This window comes from Saccopteryx bilineata, chromosome 3 (genome assembly GCF_036850765.1).
Source record: "Saccopteryx bilineata isolate mSacBil1 chromosome 3, mSacBil1_pri_phased_curated, whole genome shotgun sequence".
NCBI classification, from domain to species: Eukaryota; Metazoa; Chordata; class Mammalia; order Chiroptera; family Emballonuridae; genus Saccopteryx; species Saccopteryx bilineata.
The window spans coordinates 17,923,643-17,950,787 of NC_089492.1; the positions used below are offsets into that span (position 1 = coordinate 17,923,643).

Consider the following 27,145-nt stretch of genomic DNA (forward strand, 5'->3'; position numbering starts at 1 on the left):
AACCAGGGTTTCTCCGTCTCAGTACTCTGCGCATTTGAGGTCAGAACACTTTTCCATGGTGGGACTGCCCTGTGCATTGTAAGATGTTACGCACCATGCCTGACCTGTACCCGTTGGCCGTTGGCACTCTCCTCCCCCAAACAACCAATTGTGACAGCCAGAAATGTCTCCGGACTTTGCCACATGTCCCCTAGAAAGCAAAAGCATCCCCTGATTGAGAACCATTACGTTAACCATTCTTTTTCAGTCTACACCATACTGTACGGGATGCTGTCTGAACGATGTCGGTCACATCCCGGCCTGTGGACCACGGGCTCCTGGCTTGCTCCACCAGAATACTGGCTGTAACAATGATAACATCATTAAGCCATGTCAGGATTATTTTCCTGCGTCCCTGGTCTGCGACGTTTTTGTAGACCTGGTGTCTGCATTTTGTGCTCTTTCTTTTCCCCTCCCTCGTTCCCTGTGAGGCAGACAGCTGTCATGTTCCTGTAAGCATCGAAGTGTACTGATTTGCTCTCTCTAATCTGCGGAGGATTTAAAAAGCAGTTAGCCAGTTTTTATCAGATGCATCCGAAATGAGAATCAGCAGTCGCTGAGTCTGGCCCCGGGTGTGCAGGAACCGGGCAGATGGACGTGGCTTATTTGAGCCATGTGGAGGCTCTCTTGTTTCTCGGTTCTCACCTCTTCCCTCTCAGGGACATCTGCCAGGTAAGTGTGCACTTATCACGATGATCATCAACAACGACTATGCGAGCTTATTCACATGCACGTTCCCATATCCTTGATTTAGGATAAAATTAGAGGAGGATAAACATAATTCAAACATTCCTGCCAACTGACTACGAACATTTCAGAGAACAATTCGTTTTTTATTTTCTCAACACCCTTCTCACTCCTGTTTCCATTCAGGAATTATATGAGAAGATAATGTGTCGTTTGTATTGTCTGTGAGGCTGCACAAAGCCTGGTATCATGTAAGCCAGTAAAATGTCCTTCGATATTTTAAGTACAATACATTTCTAACGTATTGGCACCTGGTATAGTGGCACAGTCCCCGGCACATAGTAGGCACTCAAAAAGTATTTGTGGAAGGAAACACATGAATGAATAGAAAGAACTTCACTTTGCAATCATCAGGGGGGGAAAAAAATTATGTGAGGTATGTCAAACCAAAGATGAGGACTTGGAGAATCCAGGTGAGGGAAGTGGTTTGTAAGGAAAGCAGGGGCTAATCTTCCATGTCACCAATAAAGAGGGAACTGGAACAGTCCCAGAGGGGTAACTGTAATGATTCAAGGCCAACATTTCCTGTTGTGCTGCAGTTTTCTTTTAAGTTTGCAGGTTGGGAATGGCCCAGCAGAGTTCAGCTCACAGGACAGATTCAACCCCTGGTTTTCTTCCCATTGCGGACGTCTGTGTCTTTCATTGGGCAGAGGAAAGGTGAGGGTTCTCTGTGTCTGCCTGACACCAGTGGATATAGACACAGGAATCTCTAACAGCTTGCTGGTCCGGGTTATTAGGCTATTTCTGTCTACTGTGACAAGGAGTCATCTCTTAGGTCAGAATAAAGGAAGCCATAGGGGAACTCTTACCTGAGTGAGGGACAGGGTCAGAGGAAAGTGTTTTATTTTTTAAAAAAAGAAATGAATCCATACAGAATAAAAAGGGGCTCAGCATCCAATAGCACTCTGAACACCGGGGGGAGATTAGCATTGGACTTGCTATGTTTTCTCAAGGTCATGACTGGTCTTAACAGCCCCCATGGGTAACGGGTTTCCAGATGGTGATTCTGGATCAGCCAGACCCTTGAGAAAGGAGCCAAGACTGACCCGTTTCCACCCGGGAATGTGAAATCTGAGATCATGCTGGTAGCCGGATCACACTGCACGCTTGGCACAGAACCCAGGCTCACTGCTGTATGTCCCCTCAGCTGGATGAACCCAAGGTTGGTGTGACTTGTTCTTGCAGATTTCATCAGGTCACGTGAGTAAGGAGTTCTATTGAAGAAATCAAGACATGACCTGGCTCGACTCAAGCAAATAGCTTGAGACCTTGAAAGATAACGCAATCCTTAGAAGATAGTAACCTTCTATTTGTGTTTTCAAAAGGGCAACATTAGTCAGAAAAGACTTCTGTGTCTCTTGGGTTCTGCAGTCCTGACATTTTAGATAGGTCACTGGTTAATGGGGCTGGGTTAATGGTGCTTTTTATTATAGTGACTTTTGACCAGAATTTGGCAGGAGGTTCCTGATTAAACCATGGATTGCTGTAGGTGAAAGATACACTTCTGTGGCTTTGAGTGTCCCCAGAAAGAGCAGGAGTTACATGGAGTGGCTTTGGAAGAGAGTGTGCATACTTAGCTTTGTTTTGTCTACATTCATAACAAAGAGAAGCAGTCAGGGTTCTGAATGCCTGTCCTAATGACATGATTACTCAGCAATTTCTTGAGGCCAATATGTCTGGAGCATGAGCAAACGGGACTGGTATGAAATGACTTCAGCTCAGACAGGACTCAGGATTAGTAACCAGTTAGGAAATGAGGGATGAGGGGGACTTAGGCAAAAATGGGATCATTGCAGTTGTGAAAGTCTGGGTTGAATTCTTGCAATCTGCTTGAATTTAAGATGTCATAAAGGACTCGTTGAACAATGGGTTCTGTGGCTGAAAAGGACATCTATGCAGAGATGTTAAGTTAAGGAGGTCCTGCTGCCCACTTCGTGATGGATTATTGAGCACTTCCTCAGTGCTTGCCATTTTTATATATGTGATTTAAGAGAATTTTTATAAGCCTTTGAGATATGAATAATTATATTCATTTCCAAGATGGGGAAATAGAGGCTTCTGCCTTATTTGTCTTACACACTCTGGACTGAAAGTTGACTCGTAGCAGGCTTTATTTGGGAATGGCAGAACTAAAATTAGAAAATAGGCTTTCTGACCGTCTTGTCCATTTCATACTAAATAAAGTTCTTCTGCTTTAGGCTAAATTAAATTTTGAGCTCTAGCCTGGGAAACTAAACTCTAGGAATAGTACTATGTCAATGTGAAAATGTTTTCTCATCGCAGACATTAAATAGAAATTGTTAATACACAACCCATTTGTAACTTGCAGGCTAACCACATATGTTTTTATTAGTTACAGAACATCAGAAAAACAAATGACAAGTCAAAGAAAGTTGTTTGATTATGCAAATGAGATGCAAAATCAACTTTTATTTTATTGGTGAAAATGCGCCTATACAAGAGGCTGAAAGTACTGGAGTATCTTCACGTTCTCTGGTCCCCTAATTTTTGTGAGCAGTGCAGTTGTTGTTTATTTAATATATTCTATATCCACTACACCCAGAAAAAATTTGAAACAATAGATATTAAAATGCTAAAAATAGCCATATCCAAAAGATAGGATTTAGAGTCCTTCATTTTAATTATTTTTTTCTCTCTCTTTGCTAATCTAAATTTTTTTTCTACAATGGGAGTGAAGCACAAATTATGTTTCTTAGGAAAACAGGCAATAAAGGAGCAGGCACACACTGGCCCTTTTTCCGTTCAGGAGCATTTGGCTGTCCCTTCTGCTGTGGTCCATGTCCCCATCTGTACTGATGCCACCACAGACGTGCAGCTTGCTTGACCAATTTGGAGATGTTTGGAGGGAGCCTACTAGTTTAAAGTTGGTGCAGGTATCAAGATACCAAAGACATTAACTCCACAGCATTGTGATAATTAGGACTGATTGAACATTGGGGCAAGGCTCTAGGCAAGAAATGTGAGAGACCAAAGGGAAGGAGGCGATTATACCTGATCCATATGACCCTCAAGCGGGAAACATGATTTGGGGAAGGGGGTGAGCAACCAGTGTTGGTTTCCTGTTTACAGGGGAAACGAACAAGGCTCGTCCATCACAGCCTCTGAAATCAGTCCTGAGAGAAGAACAAAGGGGTGACTCTTGAAGCATGAGAGGGGCCATAGAAAGCTGGAAAGACACAAGCCAAGGAGGGGAAGTAAAGCCCAGCTGGGAGCTGTGTGGCAGGAAGTTTGAGGAGCAGCGTGGTCCAGCAGTGGCCATGGGTGTGTTTGAAAGGCCCCTCATGCGGTGCGGCCATGCAGGAAGAGGGGGATTCTCATGATTCATTGGTCATGGGAAGAAGTAGGGTGGGGTGTGTGGAAGGATTGAGGCCCCCCGGGACAGAGGGAATGGAAACAATTTAGATGCGTGTTATTAATTATTGTCTCCAAAGAGCCTGATGTGGAAAGATGGATGATGGCATAGGGGGTATTACTTAAATCCTTCCCACCATAGCTCACTGTCTCATTCCATGTGGCATGAGTCATAACCTCTGGAAGTTTCTTGTTTCTAACATGGAGGCTGCAGCCCCGATAAGGGCTGTTGGAAAGACTGAGTGTTACCTCACCATGACTTCTGCAACCATTCTTCACCATCCTGTCAACCCTGTCCTGAGAGACCCCAGGGTGGAAACGCCCCCTGCAGCCTAACACCTGACGTCTAGGGAATTGACTCTGGAATGATTTTTCCAAATGTGTCATGTTAGGAAATGGGCGGCTTTGGGCCCCCACTCCCGCCACTCTCCTCAACATCTTTCATCTTTTGTCCACAACAGATGTGGCCGACTTTCCCCTAGATGGAATCTGTTTCACTTGCAGGAGACCATGGTTTAAGCATTGTTGTTGTTATGGTGGTGGTTGTCATTGTTATTTAAATTTTACCTATTTCTAAAAAGTGTTAGAATTTTCTTGCAGTGGAATCTTTCAACAGGATTGAAATGTGTGGCCCTGGCCAGCTGGCTCAGTGGATAGAACATCAGCCCAGTGTATGGGCATCCCAGGTTTGATTCATGGTCAGGGCACACAGAATTGACCATCTACGTCTCCCCTGCTTTCTCTCCCCCTTCTCTCCCTTTTCCTCTCCTACAGCCAGTGGCTTGGTTGGTTAAAATATTAGCTTCAGGCACTAAAAATAGCTCAGTTGATTCAAGCATCAGCCCCAGACGGGATTGCCAGGTGGAGTCCCAGTTAGGGCATATATACAGGAGTCTGTCTCACTATTTCCCCTCCTCTCACTTGAAAAAAAAAAGCTTAAAATGTAAGAACTTTTTAACATACAGTATAAAAAAGAAAAAGAAGGTATAGTTCTAACCCAAAAGCATTTTCTTCTTGGTGCATAACTTGTACTCAACAAATATTTTGTAACTAAGAATACATAGGTTTTGGTTTCACATAAATCATCTTTCTGTTGCTTATTAGTGTTTCCTTCATTGATCAGATTATCTTCCTTTTCTAGGGACTGGCCAGAGTTGGTGATAGGTTAGTAGGTTAATTCATTTATTCTCTTAACTACATAACTGAACAGATGATAAATGTAAGAGATTATGTGAGGCCAAGAAAACACATTACTGCCTCGTGTTCTTGTCTCAGCACCAATGACACCAGGAACTTTAAGCTTCACACAATGCCTGCTGTCATCAGCAGTGATGCCAGGGACAAACTGGGGACCTGCTGTTTACAAGGCCACTTGTTCAGCCATGAGGTGCAGAGAATATATGACTATATATTGTATCCTTATAAATACAAAAATGTAGGGCATTCTATTCAAAAATAATTAATAAAGAACATTATAGTTTATGATAATTTAGTACAGGCAGTCCCAGGTTACAGACAAGGTAAGTTCTGTAGGTTTGTTCTTAAGTTCAATTGGGAAGTTGCAACAGGTATATTTCCCTATTAAATGCAATGTAGACAGATGTTTGTCTTAACAGAGTAGTTACTTTTACCTTTCTATGCATTTAAACACTGAAACATTTTCAGACCTACAAATCCTATCTCATTCGTAACCCAGGGGCTGCCTGCACAGATAATGTATTTCACCACGTGGACAGAAAGGGTGCAGAAAATGTCTTGCCAATCTTCCCACTTGGCATTAAGACAACTACTAGAACCACGAGGGCTTTTTCTAGATTCTCCAGACAAAAAGAACCAATAGGAGAGAGAGGGAAGGGATATATGTTGTAAGAAATCAACTCATATAATTATGGAGCCTGAAAGTTCAAGAACTGCAGTCAGCAAGCAAGAGACCTGGGGAACCCATGATGTCGGCTTCAGGTCCATTCTGAGTCAGAGACAGGAGAAAACTGGTGTCCCTCCCAAAGACAGCCAGACAGGGAGAGAGAGAATGTTAGGGATGGCAAGCTGCTTTACTCAGCCTACTGACTTAAGTGTTAATTTTATCCAAAAACACCCTCACGGATGCACTCAGTTGTTTGTCTTTGTTTGTTTGTTTGTTTGTTTTTGTATTTTTCTGAAGTTGGAAACAGGGAGGCAGTCAGACAGACTCCCGCATGCACCCGACTGGGATCCACCCAGCATGCCCACCAGAGGGCGATGCTCTGCCCATCTGGGCGTTGCTCAGTTGCAACCAGGGCCATTCTAGCGCCTGAGGCAGAAGCCATGGAGCCATCCTCAGCACCCAGGCCAACTTTACTCCAATGGAGCCTTGGCTGCAGGAGGGGAAGAGAGAGACAGAGAGGAAGGAGAGGGAGAAGGGTGGAGAAGCAGATGGGCGCTTCTCCTGTGTGCCCTGGCCGGGAATCGAATCCGGGACTCCTGCACACCAGGCCAACGCTCTACCACTAAGCCAATCGGCCAGGGCCCACACTCAGTTTCAACCAAACATCCGGGCACCCCATGGCCCAGGACACGTCAAATTCACTCTCCCCTGTGCCTTATCTGGGAATGCACGTCCATGAGGGGGGTCTCAGAGTGCACTGCCTTCCCCGGGTTACCCATTGCAACACCAACCACACCGAACTTGACTTCATTTTGGCAAACACAAAAATTGGATACGTTCGGGTATCTGTTATTGGTGGCTGGTTCACAAAGAAACATCCATGTCACGCCCCAACTCTCACCAAAGCAGCGGCATTGGCCAGGGCGCTCCCACCTCTCTGCTGGGCTAACGGCCCCCAGCAGCAAGGCTGTCAGTCCGCGAGGTGCCTAGACAGTCAACAACATTTGTTAATGAAAGAGGGCAAGAGGAAGTGGGGAGAGGGAGAGAAGGTGGCAGAGGGAGGAAGGGAGAGACAAGAAAGAGGGCAAGAGAAAGTGAAGGAAAACAGAGAACAAATGAGGGGAAAAGAGAAGGGAGAAGAAAGAGAAATGGGGGAAGCACAAAGAGGAAAGAACAGGAGCAGGATAAAGAAGCAAAGGAGGCCCTGGCCAGTTGGCTCGGTGGTAGAGCATCAGCCCAGCGTGTGGAAGTCCCAGGTTTGATTCCCAGTCAGGGCACACAGGAGAAGCACCCATCTGCTTCTCCACCCCTCCCCCTCTCCTTCCTCTCTGTCTCTCTCTTCCCCTCCCGCAGCCGAGGCTCCATTGGAGCAAAGTTGGCCCCGGCACTGAGGACGGCTCCATGGCCTCCGCCTCAGGCGCTAGAATGGCTTCCGGCTGCAACGGAGCAACACCCCAGATGGGCAGAGCATCGCCTCCTGGTGGGCGTGCCGGGTAGATCCCGGTCGGGCACATGTGGGAGTCTTTCTCTCTGCCTCCCTGCTTCTCACTTCAGTAAAATTAAAAAAAAAAAAAAAAAAAGGCAAAGGAGCTGGACAGGGTGAAGGGATGACCACAAGTCAGGCTAGAAGTACGCTCGCTGCCCAGGCCAAAGCAACACAACCAAGTTCCCCTCACTCCACCAAAACCAAGCTGTGGGACCTCGGACAACACCCCTGGCTCTCGTGGACCGGGAAGGAAAACCGTGTTTGTCAGAGGAGGGAGTGAGCCCTTCTCTGCATGGGCACCTCGTCTCGGCCTGGTCCTCCAAGGACCCGCAAAAGGGCCTGGCAGCCAGCATCCTGCCCCTGCCCTGTTCTCTTCATTTCCCCAGTCTCCATCTTCTAAAAACTTTAGTGAGAGAGATTGAAATAGAGACAGAGAGAGGGACAGAGACAGACAGACAGACAGACAGGAAGGGGGAGAGATAAGAAGCATCAATTCCTCGTTGAGGCACCTTAGTTGTTCATTGATTGCTTTCTCATATGTGCCTTGACTGGGGGGGGGGCGGTGCTCCAGCTAAGCCTGTGACCCCTCCTTGCTCAGGCCAGTGACCAGCCATCATGGGTTCAGGTCTACGATCACACACTCAATCCAGCAACCCAACACTCAAGCTGGTGAGCCTGCACTCAAGCCGGGTGCTCTCGGAATTTCAAACCTGAGTCCTCTGTGTCCCCGGCCCACGCCCTATCCACTGCGCCACCATCTGGTCAGGCTCCATTTCTTATTAGATGAATATGTGTCCTAAACAAATGCAGGGGAGAAAGCATGCAACTGTTTCTGTTGACACTCAGTTGCGGGACATAGAGATGGTTGGGGAAGGTCATACCTTATTTCATTCTGCGGCTTCTTCAAGCCAAGATCCATATAACGCAAAGCTCGGGGTCTGCCCTCTGCGGCACCCAGGCAGAGCCCAGCTGGCACGCTTCACAAAGGACAGTGTAAAATGAAATATAGATATTTATAATTGAAGGATCTTTCCCCTGGGTATCTTTTTTTTTTTCTCTTTAATGAAAATTCAGTCAACTGAATATGGAGTTTCCCAAGGATGAGTCCTCGGCTGCCACTTACACGGCACGCATGGGGGAGGCTGTGACGGAACCGCCGCCCGCCCCTGGCTGCCAATCACCTTGCTCTGGATCGGTAGGCGGCAAGGTCCTTGAGGTCAGCCCCCTTTGGCTGCAAATTTGGCATTAGGTCCAGATTGGAGCGAAAGGCATTTTGCGGGAGGCTATGCACCCAATGGATGCTGGATCCAATTTTCTAGGTGTATCAAATAAATTTAATTTCCCCATTGGAGGTGCTTGTTTTTAATTCTGAAGCCAGCAGTGCAGAACAGTTTTGAAGATTAAATTTCTATTCCGAGGAAGAAGGAGCTGGGGATAAAACATCGAAAGCAGGAGTAGCCAAAAAAGTGAGGCAATTTTCCGGCGCTCACAGTAGGTTGTGAAGAGATCTGGTGAGCACAGACGGACAAGAAACCTTCGGGTACAAGATTGCCTCTGCCACCTCCTTTCAAACCAGGTAGTCACCCTATTTATAACCAGAGCTGCCACCGACACCCTGATTGTGGCAGGGGGGCCTTCAGTCATCTGAGACACCTGGTGTCCCTCTGTGTTATACGTGGCTGCCTGACTTTCTTGCGAGCTACTACAAAATGCATGTGAATAAGGTACGATCTTACAACCAAAATCAGAGGTTTTGAAGAATAACCCTAGATCACTTCCCCCATAAAGCCTTTCCCGATTTCTGCTACCCACCCACCCCTCCTCCCTCTGTCTTACTGACTCAGACCCCATGCACATACCTAGGGCTGTAACTGGAGTATGAGGTAGTGTTGCCTAAGGGTTAAGTCCGGCAACCTCGGGCAATTACCCAACCTCTGTGCGTGTTCAGCTATATGCAATTTAAATGGCGATAATGGTAATAGGGTTGTGGGGTTGAGTGAGCAGTGCTTAACTCAGTACTTGGCACACAGGAGCATTTACAGGTGAATATGAGAAGCCCGTGAAGAACAGCCCCATCTGATTTTTGGGTCTTAGCCCAGCGCCTGACATGTTTTCACAGCTCAGTGGGAAACACAGTTTGTTGACTGACTTTTGATCTCATTTTTTTTACCTGCCTAGCATTTCAAATACTTTAAAGCTTGGAGTATGTTGGGGTATTCATCAAACTGAACGAGTTTAGGTTATTCCCATTTATTATGACCCTCATTTTTTCCCCCATTCTAAATATTAGGAAAATGAGGCTCAAAGAGTTGAAATAACTTGGTTAAGGTGGTAAGCTGGTATTCAGTGAACCGGATGCAGATGCATCACTCTAAGCTCATGCTCTTTTCACCTATTTTGGCTTCCTCCACGAACCAGGATTGGACAGTTAGGTCAGTTAGGTGACATACTGGCCTCTCTGGTATGCTCTGCCTACACACAGAGACCTCCCTCCTTGCATGAGCAGGGAAGTTCCTCGCCGGCCCTCCTGGCTGGAAGCTCAACTCGAATGAAGAGACAGGGGGAGCTGTTCCCAGCTTGTCCTGCAGCCTCCCAGCAAGCCCCGCCCCTCAACCTGGAACGGGGATCTGCCTGTGTTCACTTAGAGACAGGCCACGGTGTGTGCTGGGTCTCCCAGCTAGTGGTGAGGCTGACAGCACGCTGAACCTCTGACCCCTTCCACCCATGACTCCATCAGAATGCCATACAACAGTTGAAAAGTAATCCTATGTCAAGTGTACATTTCATGTGAAGTCATTGGATGGGGCCGTACCTGCTGCTTAAAACAGGAGCAAAGGAAACATGCTGTCTTTACAGACAGGACACACAAAACGCTGGGCTTACCGCCCGTCCATTGTTAGCGAGAAGCTACCTGTCATTAGGATTATCTTTCTTGCTTCCTAAAATCCAAAAGGTCTTAGAAGGTGCTATTGTATGGGATATCGAAAAGAACTTACGAGGTCAGAAACTCTCACTGAATAAAATTACATAGACGTGTGTACAGATAGAGAGATATGCTGTATATTCCTTTTTATGTAAGAAAACGAAATAATTGTCAGTTCAAGTGGTATTTTGAAAATAAGAGCAGGGTCGTTCAGAGGATGGCCCTTGAGTACAACAGAGTCTCGTGAATAAAGAGGTGCTTGTAACTGAGTTATCTTCAAACGGAGTTGTTTTAGTGAGATGAATATTTTAAGGAGATGTGCATGTTAGGTTAAAAGAGTGTTTTAATAAGAAAACTTTCTGGGGCTTTTTGTCAGATGGCACTGATCCTGTTTTAATTGGCTTCCATTTCTTGTGCTTATGTTTTCAGAAGAGGGTGGACATCTAATGTTTAAAAGAATAAAGTCACCAACTCCCTAACCATTTTATCAGATAGTGGCCAAAACAGGGGTCTAAGACCAGTTAACCAAATATATCATCATTCCTGCCATCAGATCCAGACATTGACGTTGGCCACCGCTCTGACCCTGAGCTCAAAGTCTTTTTGTTTCTCCACAGTCGGAGCCAATGTTCATACAAGATTAGCCAAGAGTAAGAGCAGGACTCCATGTGGAATAATAAAACTGGACATGTTCACTGTGGAAATCATACCAGCTGATCCCTGTTTAATGAGCAGAAGTGGGATGATAGCTTTTGGTGTAAGAAAACATTTGATCATTGGATGTGGTCTACGTTTAGAGTAAGTCAGGCCTATTCCCTACTGCATATAAAGGTCATATCTTCCACTGGTGAAATGTCCCTACCCTCCTAGCTCCATAGACACCATCTCATTCTACTTCTTACCATCCCTTACCTGACCTTTCAGGATAATCTCAACCAACAGTTAGCTCCTCAAGGGCAGGGACTAGGTTTGTGTTCCTTATAGTTTACTGGATGTGAGTGTCTAGCACCATTCGGCACTGTGATTGAGTGGGAGTGGATTAATTCCCCTTAGTTGAGCTTCCTGCCTCCTTAAATTGTATCCTCCATCTTATAGCCATATATAAAACTGAACATATTACTCCTCCATCTAGAACCTTGTCCCTCTTCACCTACTGAGTGAAAGCCGGACTCCTCACAAACCACACGGGCAGCCAGCCACGCTTTGTACTTTCCCATCTAGTGATACCAAACTCGTTCAGGTTCCCCACAAATATCACCTAGTTCATGCCTTTCTGCCTGTGCTCATGCTGTTTGCTCTATCTGAAACTCCCTCCTCGCCTAACTCGGACTCATCCTCCAAAGCTCAGTGAAATCATTTTTTCCTTAGAAATTCTTCCCTGTATCCCAGAGTTGGGGTCAGACCTCATCACGAAAATCTTATATTGCTCTGTTCATATATTTATTGGAGCACTCATCATGTGATATTTTAATGATCTATTTTTGCATCTCCTTAAATAATTATGTTTTTGCTGCATGTTACAGAAAATCCAACTCAAACAGGAGTATATCGGTTCGTAGAAATAAAAAAAGAGGTGCCCAGCATCAGGTATTGTTTACTCCAGAGGTTCATACGGTCACTGGGTTTCATTTTTCTGTATTTTTTTTTAACCTGGTCTTCCTGACTTTGCCATCAGACTAGTCCCTTGTGATACCAGAACGGAAACACCACAGCTCCTAACCCAAGTTTTGCCATTAGTATCCAAATGGAAAGGAAGAATTTCTCCTCTCACCCATAGACAAAAACACTTGCATTTTGACTGATTCAGTCAGTCAGTGACTGGAGCCCATCCCTGAACCAACCACAATTGTGAAAGGGGTGGGGGTATGATGACTAAGATTCCGAGGCTGAAAAGATCAGGTCCTTGTCGGAATGGAGAAAGAAGAAACATACTTTCAGGGTCACCAACAGTATCCATTATGTTTTCCCATTAGACCAGGCTCCTAATGCTTATGCATCCCCTGCCATTTTCATCTTTTAGTCATGTGCCCGGTACGTAGCACCGTGCTTGGTGCGTGCACATAGAACCAATCCAGATTGCCTTAGCTGAAGGGAACTGAGCATGCGCGGAATTGAGAACCATCTGCGTCCACGCCCGCCCTCGTCCGTGCACCCCACGTGCTCTGCACATCACCTCCATGCTGGAGCCGCCTCCCGCCACTTCTCACCCTTCCACTTCAGTGAACCCTTCCACCTATAGCACAGTCCCTTTGTAAGTTATCCTTTCTCCATCAAAATTCACCCTTTGGCCCCACCCATTGCCACCCAGCCCCAGAAAGGTCTTTCAATTTAGAGGCTCATTAAGGCTTCTTTTACCAGTTGAGGACTCTGTGATAAATACCTGAACATATCACCAGAAATGATGGAAGCATCAAAAGAGAATGGTTTGTCAGTCAGCCCCTTTTTTAAAAAAACGTTTCCCAAAGGCAGCTGCTGTGTACCTTTTGATTTGTTCCTTCAAAAGAAAGAGTGTAACAGAGTAGAAAGAGACTAGACTTTGCAAACAGGTCTAGGTCAAATTCTGGTACCATCACCCCTTAACTCTGTGAAATGTTGGGCAATTGATTTAATTTCTCTGAGCTCAGCCCCCTCCTGTGTCAAATGGGGCTAATAATACGCACCCCCAGGATTATAATAAGGGTCAAGTAAGATGAGCGCGGTGATATGGCCGGGACAGTGCAGGGCCAATAGCTGTAACTTCCCTCCTCGCCTGGTCACATCCAGAGTACATTTCTGGGAGGCCTAGTATTTTTAGTTCCGTAATGCCTGTCTTCAGGTGGTCCAGACTGTGGAACACACTCACTGTCACAGGGGAGGCTCTTCTGAAAGCCAGTCTTACCCCCACGGTGTCTAAGCAGGAACTGGAGGCTCCCCGGCAATCTTTGATAACTTGTCTCATTCCCCAAAAAGGCAGTTGTCTGTTCATTTTGTCCTGCCCTGGTTTTGTCTTCCTGGCGAAGCAGAGAGTATGAGCTTGCCGGCTGTGGTCACTCTGAAGAACTAGGTGGGACGGGTGTGAAAGCCAGGTGGCGGTGGAGTCTAAGGAGCTTTAAGTGGCCCCTAACTCCTTCTCCCACATTTACTGTCCCCACGATATATAATAAAAACCCAGCCTCCTCTCCCATTTCCCAAAGTCCCATCTTACTTCAAGTGTGTGGCAGGGAGAAGAAGTTCTCTGTAGACCTCAACTTCCAGTGTATCATTTAGGTCCCTGTTTATAGAACCCCACGTGGGACTGTTACCTGGCTGTTCCTCCGACATTTCTACCCCTTCTTGGTTCTTCTCTATACAGTCCCTTCTCTCCCTTTCCCCCGAGTTTGCTCCTCTTCCCTTTGGGGACCAAAATGAGATCCCTCTCACTGTCTCATTTAGGGCATGTTATCCTCAACTTCTGTGCTCTTGACTATCGGTCTCCTTCTCCCTGTAGGGCTCATGAAAAAGAAAGAAAAGAAACATTACTGGAACAAAAATTATTCTCTCCCGTAGAGGAATTCTAATGTCAGCTTTTAATAATCATTATTAATAACACATTCCTTTCATATATAAATGTGAGTGGACTTTTTTCTTTCTCTTCAAAAATGTACAGAAAGGACTGCAAAATGTTCCGAAATCCCAGTGATTACAAAACAAAGCCAGTGACATTATTTGACACCTAAATGAAAGAAGAATAGATATTTTAAGTGTTCTTGCCAATGGGTTTCTAACCAGGGGAAAGGCCTCGCAGCCCATAGAAACATTTTTTTAAAAAATATGCTCTGGAGTTTCTTGGGGGAGCCAACAAAGGCAATCACTGCCCCCGGGAGCCGTTTTGTCTGTCTTCACGCAGAATACTTCCTTTTGATAAATATGGTGATCAAAGACTCAGCTCTTGATAATTTTACACCTCTCCATTTTCATGTGAACATTCAGACACAAAGACCTTCAAGTCATCCTTCAGGGACACAGGTCTCCAAAGCCCCGCATCCAGGGCATGTATACAATCTACTAAGGCAGAAAACCATAACACAGAGCTTTAGGGTTTTTCTGCAAAGTTGTTTTCCTTTGTACAGAAGGAATGTATGCCCATTGCAGAGTCTTAGAATACACAGCTAATCAAAAAGAAATAAGTCATTTCATAACCAGAAATAACCACTTTTAATATTTTATTGCAAATGCTTTTGATCTTTCAGACGTACATGTACGTGGGTATATGGCTCTTAGAAAAATGAAGCCGTACACAGGCAGGTTTTTTTTGTGGACCTCAGGTGCACAGGTTGAGTTCACTGGACTATTTGATTCCTGGCACATACTTTTTTCGGCTCTTTCAAGACACTGTTGTGGGTTTCTCCTCTTTCTTCCCCCCTCCCAATTTTATTTCCCAGCCCAGCCCACTTAAGCAAAAGTCCCAGTGTTTAATATATACTGTTGCTTTGAGTGTGAATGTGTTTGTGATCCACACAAATATCACTGTAATATCGACTTCAGTTTCTTTATTTGTATTCAGCACTGTTTGGAAATCTACCCATGTTTCTATATTTATATCGAGTCCTTGGTTCTAAATGCCACATAGCATTCCATCATATTTCCTTGCTGCTACCCTAGTCACATACCCTTGGGCTGCCTCATACAAAGACCTGGGAAGAATGTATATGTTCCAGACCAAGGATGTAGCTTCTGGGCTATAGAGCACCTTCTTGCCTAGTTTCACTAAGTGCTGCCAGGTCGCAGCCCATCAGGGCGAGCCAGTGTGCATTCCCTGTGGAGAGCTTCGTATTAGCCAGATTTCTAACTTCAGCCAATCTGATGGGCACACAGTGATATCTGGCTATTCTAATTGCATATTCTCATAATTGGGGGCTTTGAGCATAGCTCCAAATACTTCTTGGCTAGTGAGGCTCTGCTATTCTAAGATTAGCCTGTTCAAACCCTTAGATTATTTCAGTAGGAGATTTCCTGCCTCTTTTTTTGTTTGTCTGACTTTCTTGAAGATTCAAGATAATACCTACCTTTGCGTTCACTTACTTTCTATGGTTTTTACGTATGTTTCCAATGGCATTGTTTGTTTGTGTGTGTTAGGGGGATGTGTTGGTTAAACCTGGTTCATAGAGTTTCTTATTACAACTGGAAAGTTTATACAATTTGAAGGTCCCTAAAATTATTACTTTCAGAGGACTTTTGTTAATATCATCTTATGTGATCTTGATAAAAACTCTAAAATCTAGATAAAGGAGGCATTATTCTCCCGGTTTATAGATGATGAAAGTGATTTGACTCAGAGAGATGGAGCGACCTGCCCAAGTTCACGTAGCTCATTGGTGGCCAAGCCAAGACCAGCAGTCAAGTCTCCCGTCTCCCAGCAGCATCCCCATAGGGTTTTGTAGAGTCAGGATTGCATCCCCATAGGGTTTTGTAGAGTCAGGATTGTATCCCCATAGGGTTTTGTAAGAGTCAGGATTGTTTCCAACAAGGTACAATCATCTTAAACTTCTCCACAAGAAAGTCATTCACCACCTGACAAGGCAGCCACAGCAAGCCTGTATTCTATTAAGTTTGGACGGACCTATCATTTTGGTCGAAGAAGGGAGCCAAATGGTCTTTCTGTCGGCAAAGGCAGAGGCATCAGTGTGGGAAGAGGTCGTTCATCTCTGTGAGCACTGTTGGGGGAGGTAGTTTCCTCAGTAAGCCTTGCTCTGCAGGTGGTGACTGCAGATCAACGACAGTCTCCCAGGTGAGCTGTCATCTAAGAAACCCGTCCCCCAGGTGTCAGAGACGGGATGACCCACCCCTGGGCCACGAGGAACAGAAACATGGGTGTGAGGGCTGGGGAGTAGGAAGAGGTTCCCAACCACTCTCGCATCAAAATACGTTCTTTCAAAAAATGAGTATGTAGTTCATTTTTACCTTAGTGCAGACCGTAAAAAAAAAGATAGATTTGAAAAGCTACTGGCCCCTGGCTCCTAAAATCAATGAGTGCCATCCTTGGGGTAGGACTCATGGCTGGAGGTCAGGCAATTAATTATAGGGGACGGTGAAGCCCAGCTCTTGGCTCTGCTGGTGAAAACGCAGACTGGATGATGAGGTGATGGAGGACTCCTTCATCAGAACCTTAATTGTATTACAAAATGCTGATAGTCAAGGAGAATTTTGGTCAGGAAGGTAGCGTGGAGGCCTGTCAGAGTTTAACAAGGCCTGTTCTTTAAAGCTCCCAATAGATTAAAATTAAAACAGAGGGGGGGGGGAAGAAAAATACAAATAGAGGAAAGAACAAGAACTGTTTTCCTGTTTCTTTAATCTTCACATGTGTTATAATTGTGTGGTAATAATAACCAAAAATATATTATTGTTGCAACAACATCAAACGTCCTAATGTAGGCCCTACAAAATTGGAAACCCCAGGCAAACAGTTCCCAGCCTCCATCTCTTCCTTCCCACATGCTCGTTCCTCCCATAGAGAGAGGCTGTGAGCCGCACTGTGATGGAAGTCAGGTGGCTCATCTCGCTCAGCACACGTATAGACTGTACACAAGGCTTCCGGGACACCGCAGCTGGAGAGGGGGGGACAGCAAGTCCCGGGCTTCCCTCATATCATCAGTTTGATAAGACATGGCTGTTCGGGTCACAGCCCCAGGAAGGCTTGCTCCCCCAGTCTACTCTTAGGGACTTGACTGAGTCTTAAAATAGGTGCAATGGTCATAATAATAATAATAATAATAGTAACAATAATAATAGCCAGCACCTAGGAGGCTTACCGCTCTGTCTGAGATCAGCACACTAGACGTAGCTCATTCATTTCTCCCAACAATGCGGTCAGGTAGGTACAGTCATTAGTCATCATCTTTTTCCATATGAGGACATGGCGGCACCTAGATCATGTGATTTGCCCAAAGTCACAGAGTTTTGAAGGTGCAGACAGAATGATTGGCTACCATTCACGAAGCACTTACTGCAGAGTTGTGGCGAGGACTGAATGGAATAGTTCGTATAAGCATTGCACTCAGAGCCTCACGCCAACCCTATGGAAGAGGTCCTCTGACAGCCGTCCTAAATTTGCCATGAGGAAAGCCCAGCCTAGGGGAGGCAAGAAACTGGCTGAAAATACACAGATGGAAGCGAGAGAGCTGTGGGTTCTGTGTGATGTCGGAACCCAATGCTGACCTGCTCTCGCCTCTGGCCCTCCCCGAAACTGATTCCAAACCAAGAAGGTAAATTTCTGACTGTGTTGTCACAGCCCCAGTGCGGGTCTCCGTGGTGGTTCTGTGCTGTGAGCCACTGTGATGCTTCTTGGTTGGGGTTGATTGGTTTTCTTGTTTGTGTGTATGTTTGTTTCCAATCTGAGTGAAGCAAAGAGGACGGTTCCAATCTCTTAAAACATGTCTTTTTATCTTCAGGGTTGGGTTTGATAATGAAACAAATCCTCTTATGTGGTCACTATGTCAAATTTCTTACAGAACGTGGCTAGCATTAGCAGTGCCTTTGGTGGGCGCAAGTTACAATTGCTTTTTAATCATCTTTCCGTGGAGCAATGCAGACGATTCCAGGCAGCCCAGGCGAGGTTTCTCACATAATTGTGTCTGTAATAATCCACCATTTTCTATTTATTTCATCAATTTCAACAGTTCACGAGAACACCCATAATCTCAGAGGCCGTAATCAGCAGTTGCAGAATCGCCCCATCCTAAATTTGGGCCTCGCACTTGGTAATTTAGCTGGAGAGCTTTGTTGTCGAGTGCCACGCTTCCGCAGACGAGGAAGAGTGCTACTGTCTGGGCTGTGTTGAACACACATTATTTCCCACGTCGAACTGGATACCGCAGGGCCTAATAACGCGGGACGTGATTGCTTTGGTGCTGTGCAGGCACGTGGCTGTCGACGGCCCTCGCCTTCTGCTAAGACTCTCTTACAAATGGGATGCTGCTGCTTCATGGGGCTTTTCTGCTCCAAAAGATTAGTAAAGCAAATATCATTGCAAGGAAGAGTTTGTGGAGGCATAGGTTAAGGCAGGGGTCTCAAACTCAACTCAGCATGTGGGCCGCAGAGCAAGATCACAGCCGTTCGGCGGGCCGCACTAGGTCTACAAAAGGCAACTGTTATGCAACACTTTTCTCACCGCAGTTGAAAACAAAAAAAATCAGTACAACAAGCACAATCGTACATGCAGTTTACTCAGTGTCACAAAACGACCAGAAACTGTAGTTCGCATCACAACTGCTGTTAACTAAGCTAATATCTAGCTAGGATGCTAGAGAAATGAAAAATACAAGTAGGCCCCTAGGCTTACTTAATTTTATCCAAAATATCTTGAACTTCGTGGACTAGTCTGTAGGCCGCACAAAATTGTTTGGCAGGCCGCGAGTTTGAGACCCCTGGGTTAAGGGTAGGAGGTGTAGCAGTCAGCAAACAGAGCTTTTCGTAACTGCTAACGTACGTTGGTTGAGGTCCCACTAAGTGCATGCCACTGAACCACCGGCCTGTATCATCACCAGCATCCCCAGAAGGTGGCTATCTCACCATCCGTTTTACAGCAGCTTGAAAAGGATTTGTTTATGGTCGGTTACATATGCCTCAGAAAGAAAATGCCTGCTCTGGAGTCAAAGGTCTGCAATTTCTGTTACATTTTATTCCCCAAAAAGCTCCTGCAAAGCATTAGGGAGGGAAGGAAGGAAGGAGAGCCAGAGACAGAAAGCAGGACACAGAACGCCTTACCAGGAACGGAGAGAGTCCCAGAGGGCTTGTGCAATCTGGAGGTTCCTTCGCCTGTTTCCCAGGCGGACGGTCACGGCGCTGGCCCTGACTGCCCGTCAGTGTTGTCCCCATTTCTGTCTGCCACCCCCGCCCCATCCACTCCTCGAATACGACTCAGCCTCAGCCGCCGAGAGCAGGATGCATTTTTCTCTGAAGTGTAGCGTATCTTGTGAAGCTCTATCAATCCCCACCGCTGAGCTCCCTCTCACTTCCTCGTGAGACTCACTTTGATTGCCTGAGGGAAAACAATTCTTTTCTTGATCAAAATGTTTAAGCCCTGTGGACACCGGTACACATGAAAAGTATAGGTTTATGGTAATCGTATTTATTTAAAGTGTTTTGGAATACATATGTTATTTGTTAGTAGGCTGGGAGTGACATCTTGCCCAAAAATCTAAGGTTTATACATCTGAGACAATGGAGCAGATTTTAAGATAAATGGTGATAGAAACGACATCTTATCTGGATAATGTCTTCTGATTGCCAAGAAATGGGATGAAATTCTAAAATGTAAGCGTGTTTACCTAAACGTTAAGTTGAACTTCATTGGCCTCACATTTAACTTTTTGAAGCTCTTTATGCAAGAAAAAGTGGAGAAAAATCAATTCTGCATCTAAAAGTACTTATAAATTAAGAAAAAGTGGCTATATTTGCTGGGAAATTATCTATTTTTAATGTCTTATTTTATAGCGATAATTAAGTTTTGTTTTTACTTAATCATCATCCTAACCTCTAAAAATAACAGCGACCACTCTATACAGATACGCATTATTTTGTTCATAGTTCATGCCGTGAGCATCTGTGTGTCAGACACTGTGCACCAGGGACACAGCAGCATTCAGGATGCAGTACCTGCCACCACAGGTGCATTCTGCTGGGGGAGACAAGGTATGAACACAAACCCAAATCATTATGTGTAATTTCAGGTGATGATAAATGTTACCATGGACATAAAGCCAGGCTGGGAAGTTGACAATGACCTTTTGGGGCAGTGGGGTAGTCAGGAAATTCTTTTGAAGGAGATGCCACCCCAGCAGAGATGTATGAATGAGAAAGAATACTCCAGTCCCTTTTGTATACAAACTCCCCACCAAGAACAACCAGGGAACCACCAGTTCTACCTACAGGAAAACAGTGCTCTTTCTATCTTCTCCCCTACCCGTTTTCCCTAGCTGTTTTGTTTTGGAAAAGATGTATTTGTCTAAGGTGAAAAATATCTCAGTCCATCTTTCATTCATCGTTATTCCCAAAGTGAGGCCAAAGCATTTCTCTCGTCCTGAAGTTGAACCAAATTTGAACAATTCTGCTGAGAGACCCAGTTCTACTAATAATGAGCTTTCAGCTCTGTTGTTGTTGTTGGGGGGCAGTCAGACAGGCTCCTGCATGCGCCCGACCAGGATCCACCCAGCATGCCCACCAGGAGGTGATGCTCTGCCCATCTGGGGCATTGCTCCATTGCGGCTGGAGCCATTCTGCACCTGAAGCGGAGGCCATGGAGCGTTCCTCAGTGCCCGGGCCAACTTTGCTCCAATGGAGCCTTGGCTGTGGGAGGGTAACAGAGAGATAAAGAGGAAGGAGAGGGGGAAGGGTGGAGAAGCAGATGGGTGCTTCTCCTGTGTGCCCTGACTGGGAATCGAACCCAGGACTTCCATATGCCAGGCCAATGCTCTGCCACTGAGCAAACCGGCCAGGGCCTGTTGTTGTTTTTTTAATTACCGTTTATATGCAGTATTATTCTGTACTAGTTTCAGGTGTACAGCATAGTGGTTAGACACTTATATACTTGACAAAATGATCCCCCCAATATTTCAGGTGCCTACCTAACACCATAATCAGTTGCTACAGTACTACTGACCATATCCCCCATGCTGTACTTTACATCCCTGTGACTATTTGAAGGCTCCTATTTCCTTGGGTCTTCTTCATCCTGTGGGTTTGTCAGATACCCCGGTCCCTGAAGCAAGAACCTTAACATTTAACAATACACCATCCCAATCTGCTCTGCAGGTCTGGTGGTATTACAGTAGTCCCCCCCATCCAAGGGGTATATGGTCCAAGACCCCCATCGGACGACTGAAACCAAGGATGGTACTGAACCCTGCATACACGGTTTTGCCCTCTACACACTCACCATTTCAGCTCAGCACTTTGCAGCTCCCCTTTGGCACATTCAAATTGCCGCCGTCACTACTCTTGTGCTTTGGGGTGATTGTTAAGTTTAATAAGGGTGACTTTCACACAAGCACTGAGATATTGCAACAGTGGACCTGGTAACTGAGATGACTACAGAGTGACTAAGGGGCGGGGAACTTACCCAGTGTGACAGCGAAGGGATAGTTCATGCCCCGGGCAGGGTGGGGGATCGATGCGGGAGGTTTCATCCTTCTACTCAGAAAAGTGGTCAGTGTAAAACTAATGAATTATTTACTTCTGGCATTTTCTGTTTAATATTTTCGGGCCACCGTTGATGGCAGGTAACTGAAGCCACAGAGAGCAAGACCCCGGATAAGGGGGGATGATGGCGCTTTCCTCTGCCTGGAGCAGGGAGTAAGGAATGATGCTAGGGAACCACGTGCAGTCCTGGAAACAGGTCTCTGTGGTCCAGGGCCTCACCGCTCTTCTCCTGGCCCTTTGGGGGAGGGGGAGGGGGAGGGGGAGGGGGGAGGAGGGGAGAAGGAAGAGGAGGGGAGAAGGAGGAGGAGGGGAGAAGGAAGAGGAGGGGAGAAGGAGGAGGAGGGAAGAAGGAGGAGGAGGGGGAGGGGAGGGGGAGGGGGAGGGGGAGGGGAGAAGGAGGAGGAGGGGAGAAGGAGGAGGAGGGGGAGGGAGAAGAGAGGAGGGAAGAAGGAGGAGGAGGGGAAGGAGGAGGGGAGAAAGGAAGAGGGGGAGGGGGAGGAGGAGGGGGAGGGGGGGAGGAGGGGAGAAGGAGGAGGAGGGGGAGGGGGAGGAGGAGGGGAGAAGGAGGAGGAGGGGAGGAGGAGGAGGGGAGAAGGAGGAGGAGGAGGAGGGAGAGGAGAGGAGGGAAGAAGGAGGAGGAGGGGGAGGAGGAAGGGAGATGCCGTTTGTTCAGATTCTCCTGAAAAGCAGGCAGTGCCCCAGGCACATGACACACCGTCCCTGTCCTTGCAGCTTACCAGGGATGTCCTTGTTTCCCAGGTAAGAGAAAATTGAGGCCCCGAGTGCTTAAGCCACCTCTTTAGAGTCACCCAGTTCATAAGTGGTCACTCTGGGACTTGGTCCCATTTCAGATTCCAAAACCCACCTCATGCTCTCTCTGTTACCTGGGCCTAGAGAGCTGCCCGCAGCCCCTGTCCCCAAGGGAAATAAACATGGACCTCTCCCGCTGCTAAGCATGTCCCCAAACCTCCCACCTCATTCTCCTGGCCAGTGCCCGGAAAATGGGACCGCAAAGCTGCAACTTATGGTTTCAACCAAAGAAAGTTTCTAGAATACAGTTTTCAGTAAGATAACGTATTTCAGGCAGTAAACTGACTACCTTCACAGTGGGTGCCAAAGCCCTATGGGTGATTTATAGAGAAGTTGAAATAAGGAACAAAAAAATTCATTTAGACTTTACTGAAATCCTCTCCATGTGGGAGGAAGAAAAATATTACTCTCTGGGAACGGGAGAAAAATAGATTCATTCCCCACTGCTGTTGCATGGGCCCAGCTAAGCAGTAATGCATGGCAAAGCCAAATGCTCTGATCAGTTTCTCTGAGCTGTTATTAAAGTTTGCAAAATATTACTCAGATTCTTCCTGGCAGGGTTTCAATATTGTCTGTTTAAACTGGAATTGGGCTGGTACTCTTCGTCTCTGCTAATCCTGCCAAAGCTGGTGATCCCACCGCTCCAGTCTCCAGCACGGCTGGCGACAGCCCGGCAGCCGACACCCTCTGCTGGCTCTTTGATACCACTCAGTTCAGAAATGGCTGAATCAACTTTCTCCCTCCTCTTGCTCTTTACCTCCCTTTCTTACCCCAAAACGCATGTACACACATACACACACACACACACACACACACACACACACACCTTGGGCTCTCCTGCTACAGGTAGGAGAAAGGGGATCTATGCAGAATAGCATGTCTCTGGAAGTATCTCTCCGAGGAAGTTGGGACGTTGGGCCCGGTAGCCTAACAGGGACATGAGACTCTTCTGTTCCTCTCCTGATCTAGCAGATGATCTGAACCCTCCTGCACCTCCTGCAATGGCTCTTACTGCTCTTCAATTGTTCACTCTGACCTAATTCTGGCCCTGCTAACCTGTTCCGGTTCCTCAAACAGCCCACGCTCTTTCTCGGCCCAGGCTTAGGGATGCCCGCCTCTGCCCCCTCCTGGTGAACTCCCGTTTGCCCCGTGGTCTCAGTTTGGATGGCATGTCTGTGGCTGCCCAGGGTGAGAGTTGAGATGCCTCTGTTATGTGCTGCTACAGGTAGCTTATCGTGGCACAACCTTGACTGTAATTTGCCCGGTGCAACTGCAAGTTCTGAGACACAGCACGGGTTCTGTCTTGGTCACAGATCTCTACGAAGGTTGGCCAACTGCTATACCAAATTGACCAAAGAAATGTATAAAAGCTCAAACATGCTTGACTTATATTTTTTGCATGGATAACAGTACTGGGAAAGTTTGACAGGCGAGAGGGTCCTCATTCCAGTAATCATTCAGCAACTCAGATCAACAGAGGCTCTGCCATCATTAGTAAGTGGCTTTCAAAGTCTTCCTAGAGGTTTTCTTCATTCAGTCCAGCCCAAAGGAAAAAGAGTATGAAGGAGTGCCTTGTGGGAGGCTTTTCTGGAACAGGACTAGAGGTGTATACATCACTGTGGTTCACATCTTGTCATCAAGAGCTCAGTCTCCTCACCACACCTAATTGCAAGGAACGCTGGGACATGTAGTCCCTTCCTAGGCAGCTCCTCCTAGTAAAAGATATGAAAAGGAGAGCACAAATTTTGGTAGATGGTAGATGGGTAGCCATCTAACAGTAGCCAATCAATCAATAGTTGCTAAATAAATAAATAAATGAATCAATGAATGAAAAACTTAGGGCAAAAGACATCCTTTTAACACATTCTAAGCTGTGTAGTACAGGACCATCTTCTTACAGCTCCTCCAAATTAAAAATCTTCAAACTCCTATTGATCCGAAAGGCAAGTGAAAATTTTGATTAGCTTAGCCATCTTTGATTCTCTAGCTGAATGGCAGTGCCTGGCACAGGACTCATCATACAGTTTATTATGCTCAATGAATATCACTCGAATGAATGAGTGATTGGAAATCATAGACTACGGAGAGGATACGTGAGTAAACTGCTGGAGGACATGTGCTTAGTTTACTCAGGCATCAGGAGTTTGAAAAGCTACCCAGGATGATCCTTCTAGGTAGCTAGCCTAGGAAACCATGTGTCTGATAGTTCTCTGTGGGTTAGAATCCTGCTTCTGTCACTTACCAGCTGCAGTCCTTGGGCAAGTCATTTAGCCTCTTTATTGTCAGCTCTAAAACTGTGACAACAATAGTATCTTTGTCATAGGGGTGTTGTGTGGACTGACTGAGCACTCCAGATGAAGCTCTTAGCATAGTGCCCGGCCCACAGAAAGCCCTCATTAAACACAGTTACTCCTGGCCGGTTGGCTCAGCGGTAGAGCGTCGGCCTGGCGTGTGGGGGACGCGGGTTCAATTCCCGGCCAGGGCACATAGGAAAAGCGCCCATCTGCTTCTCCACCCCCCCCCCTCCTTCCTCTCTGTCTCTCTCTTCCCCTCCCGCAGCCAAGGCTCCATTGGAGCAAAGATGGCCTGGGAGCTGGGGATGGCTCCTTGGCCTCTGCCCCAGGTGCTAGAGTGGCTCTGGTCGCCGCAGAGCGACGCCCCAGAGGGGCAGAGTATCGCCCCCTGGTGGGCAGAGCGTCGCCCCTGGTGGGCGTGCCGGGTGGATCCCGGTCGGGCGCATGCGGGAGCCTGTCTGACTGTCTCTCCCCGTTTTCAGCTTCAGAAAAATACAAAAAAATAAAATAAAATAAAATAAAATAAAATAAAATAAAATAAAATAAACACAGTTACTATTGTCATCACCACCCCTTATTCCTTTTACTCTTCGTCGGCCTCCTTAGTAGCTTTGCAGGTGTGTCAAGCCAACCATCACAACACATCTCTCTTCCAGGCCAGTTACCTTCACTTTTGGTGTTTTTTAGCTTTTTACCACATAGCAGAGTCGCATTTCTCCTCTCACATACTGATCACATCCCAGGAGGAGGTGTAGTATTTCTGCACCCCCAGAACTAGTCGGGTTTGAAGCATCTGATACAATAGAGGAAGATAATTGGGCTTCTGCTCTGAACTTCAGATAGCAGTCATTACTGGCCATAGTAGGGCAGCTGTGAGTCTTCCCTTATTCTGGGGAAGTCTGCCCATGGGGGAACCTGAGATGTGCGGTGTCTATGATGAAGGGGAAACCAGAGAGAGGATATGGGAGTTCATTTTCTGAATGCTTTTATTCTTAGTTGAGAGTCAGAGCCCAACCCATGTTAACTCATTAGGTTACTGGAATTTGTTATAGATTTTCAGCCTGTAGTCATCACAGCCAACACCACAGGAGCAAATATAATGAAAATGGTGCTCGGGGAAGTGGGAAGGGCAGGTCTAAAAGTCCACTGTGAATTTGGAAAGGAGAAGGCCGAATGTAGAAAGGAAAAGGAGCGCTAGTTAATGGTAAGGTGTGGTGTGGACTTTGGGAAGACCTAAGTCGGAGAGAAAAAAATCTGGACCTTGTACACATTTTTCCAGTCTTATTTGTTAGTCACAGATCGTGTTTCTTTCCCTTAAGGTTGAGATTTGTCCTCATGTGGTGAGGAACAGCTGGGGAGTGGAGAGGATAAATTCATTTATAATCATAATGATTTATCTGAATAAAATGTGGTTCTGAAGCTCCATAAATGGTTAGTCACATCCTTATGAATGAAAGGTAAACCAGATGTCAATATTCTTGTTTAATAAATGAGGAAAGTGACTTCTCCAGGGCCCTACTGCCATGTTGTGCCAGGCCCAGGAGGAAAACCCAGGACTTGTCATTCCTTCTCCTGAGTCCTTCACCCTCATGCTGCCAGGGGTTTCTGCAGTGTTTCACTCACTCTCCTCTTATGTCCCTTCACTTTACACCTTTACACACTCACACTCAAAGCTGCCATGTTCCTCTAAGCAGCACACGTGTCACCCCCTCTGCAAGTTCTTGACTCTCCTAAACCGATTTACTACCTTCTTCCTCTGTGCACTCAGAGAGTTTTCACTCCTACCTCAGTTATAACATGGATGCCACTGAATTTTATTTATCTTTATAAGATGTTCCCACCTCCCATGGTGGTTTTCCTGAGGGCAGGGACTGTGTATATATTTATCTTTGTATCCCAACATCTAATGTGGTACACAGCATAGAGTGGCCCCTCTATAAATTCTTATTGAATGGTTGGATGGATGGATGAATGGATGGATGGATGGGTGGATGAATGGATGGATTATTGGATGGATGGATTGTTAGATGGACAGATGTGTAGATGGATAAAAGGTGTTTCAAAGTTGAGATTTAAAGAAATATTTAAGAAGCCATCCTGCTATCAAGGTATGGCTATTTTGACTTTATGAAAGAGAGAATCCTTCTGATGCTTTTAGTTCAGAGTCTGCCATAATTACCCATATTCTTCTAGAATCTCCATTGCTGAAGTACTTCCTTGGCATCATCTCTGGTGTGCCCCAGAGGGAGAGAGCTTGTTCCAGGCAGCTGTGTCATAGGAGTAGCACAGTCTCCAACAGCCAAGATTTGAATCCTGGCTCATTGAGTTATGGAGTACATGAATTCTTGCTAGCCTCTTTATTCCTCAATTTCTTCCAGTATTAAAGGGGAACAATAAAGGTGCCTTCCATACAAATGGTTTGTGGAAATTAAATGAGATCATAAATATGATGTGTC

At 46.1% G+C, this 27,145-nt stretch overlaps 1 protein-coding gene across 2 annotated transcripts in view; it reads left to right on the plus strand.

Annotated features, from left to right (window-relative positions):
• The window catches only part of SAMD12 (sterile alpha motif domain containing 12), a 392,266-nt gene that overhangs the window by 330,950 nt on the left and 34,171 nt on the right, over window positions 1-27,145 (plus strand). The window contains exon 5 of one of the 2 annotated variants that reach the window (XM_066265772.1): window positions 19,975-20,079. The exons of the other annotated variant lie outside the window; for it this stretch is intronic. Coding sequence (XP_066121869.1) covers window positions 19,975-20,079 — 105 coding nt within the window. The remainder of the gene's footprint in view (window positions 1-19,974; window positions 20,080-27,145) is intronic. 2 annotated transcript variants of the gene reach the window in all.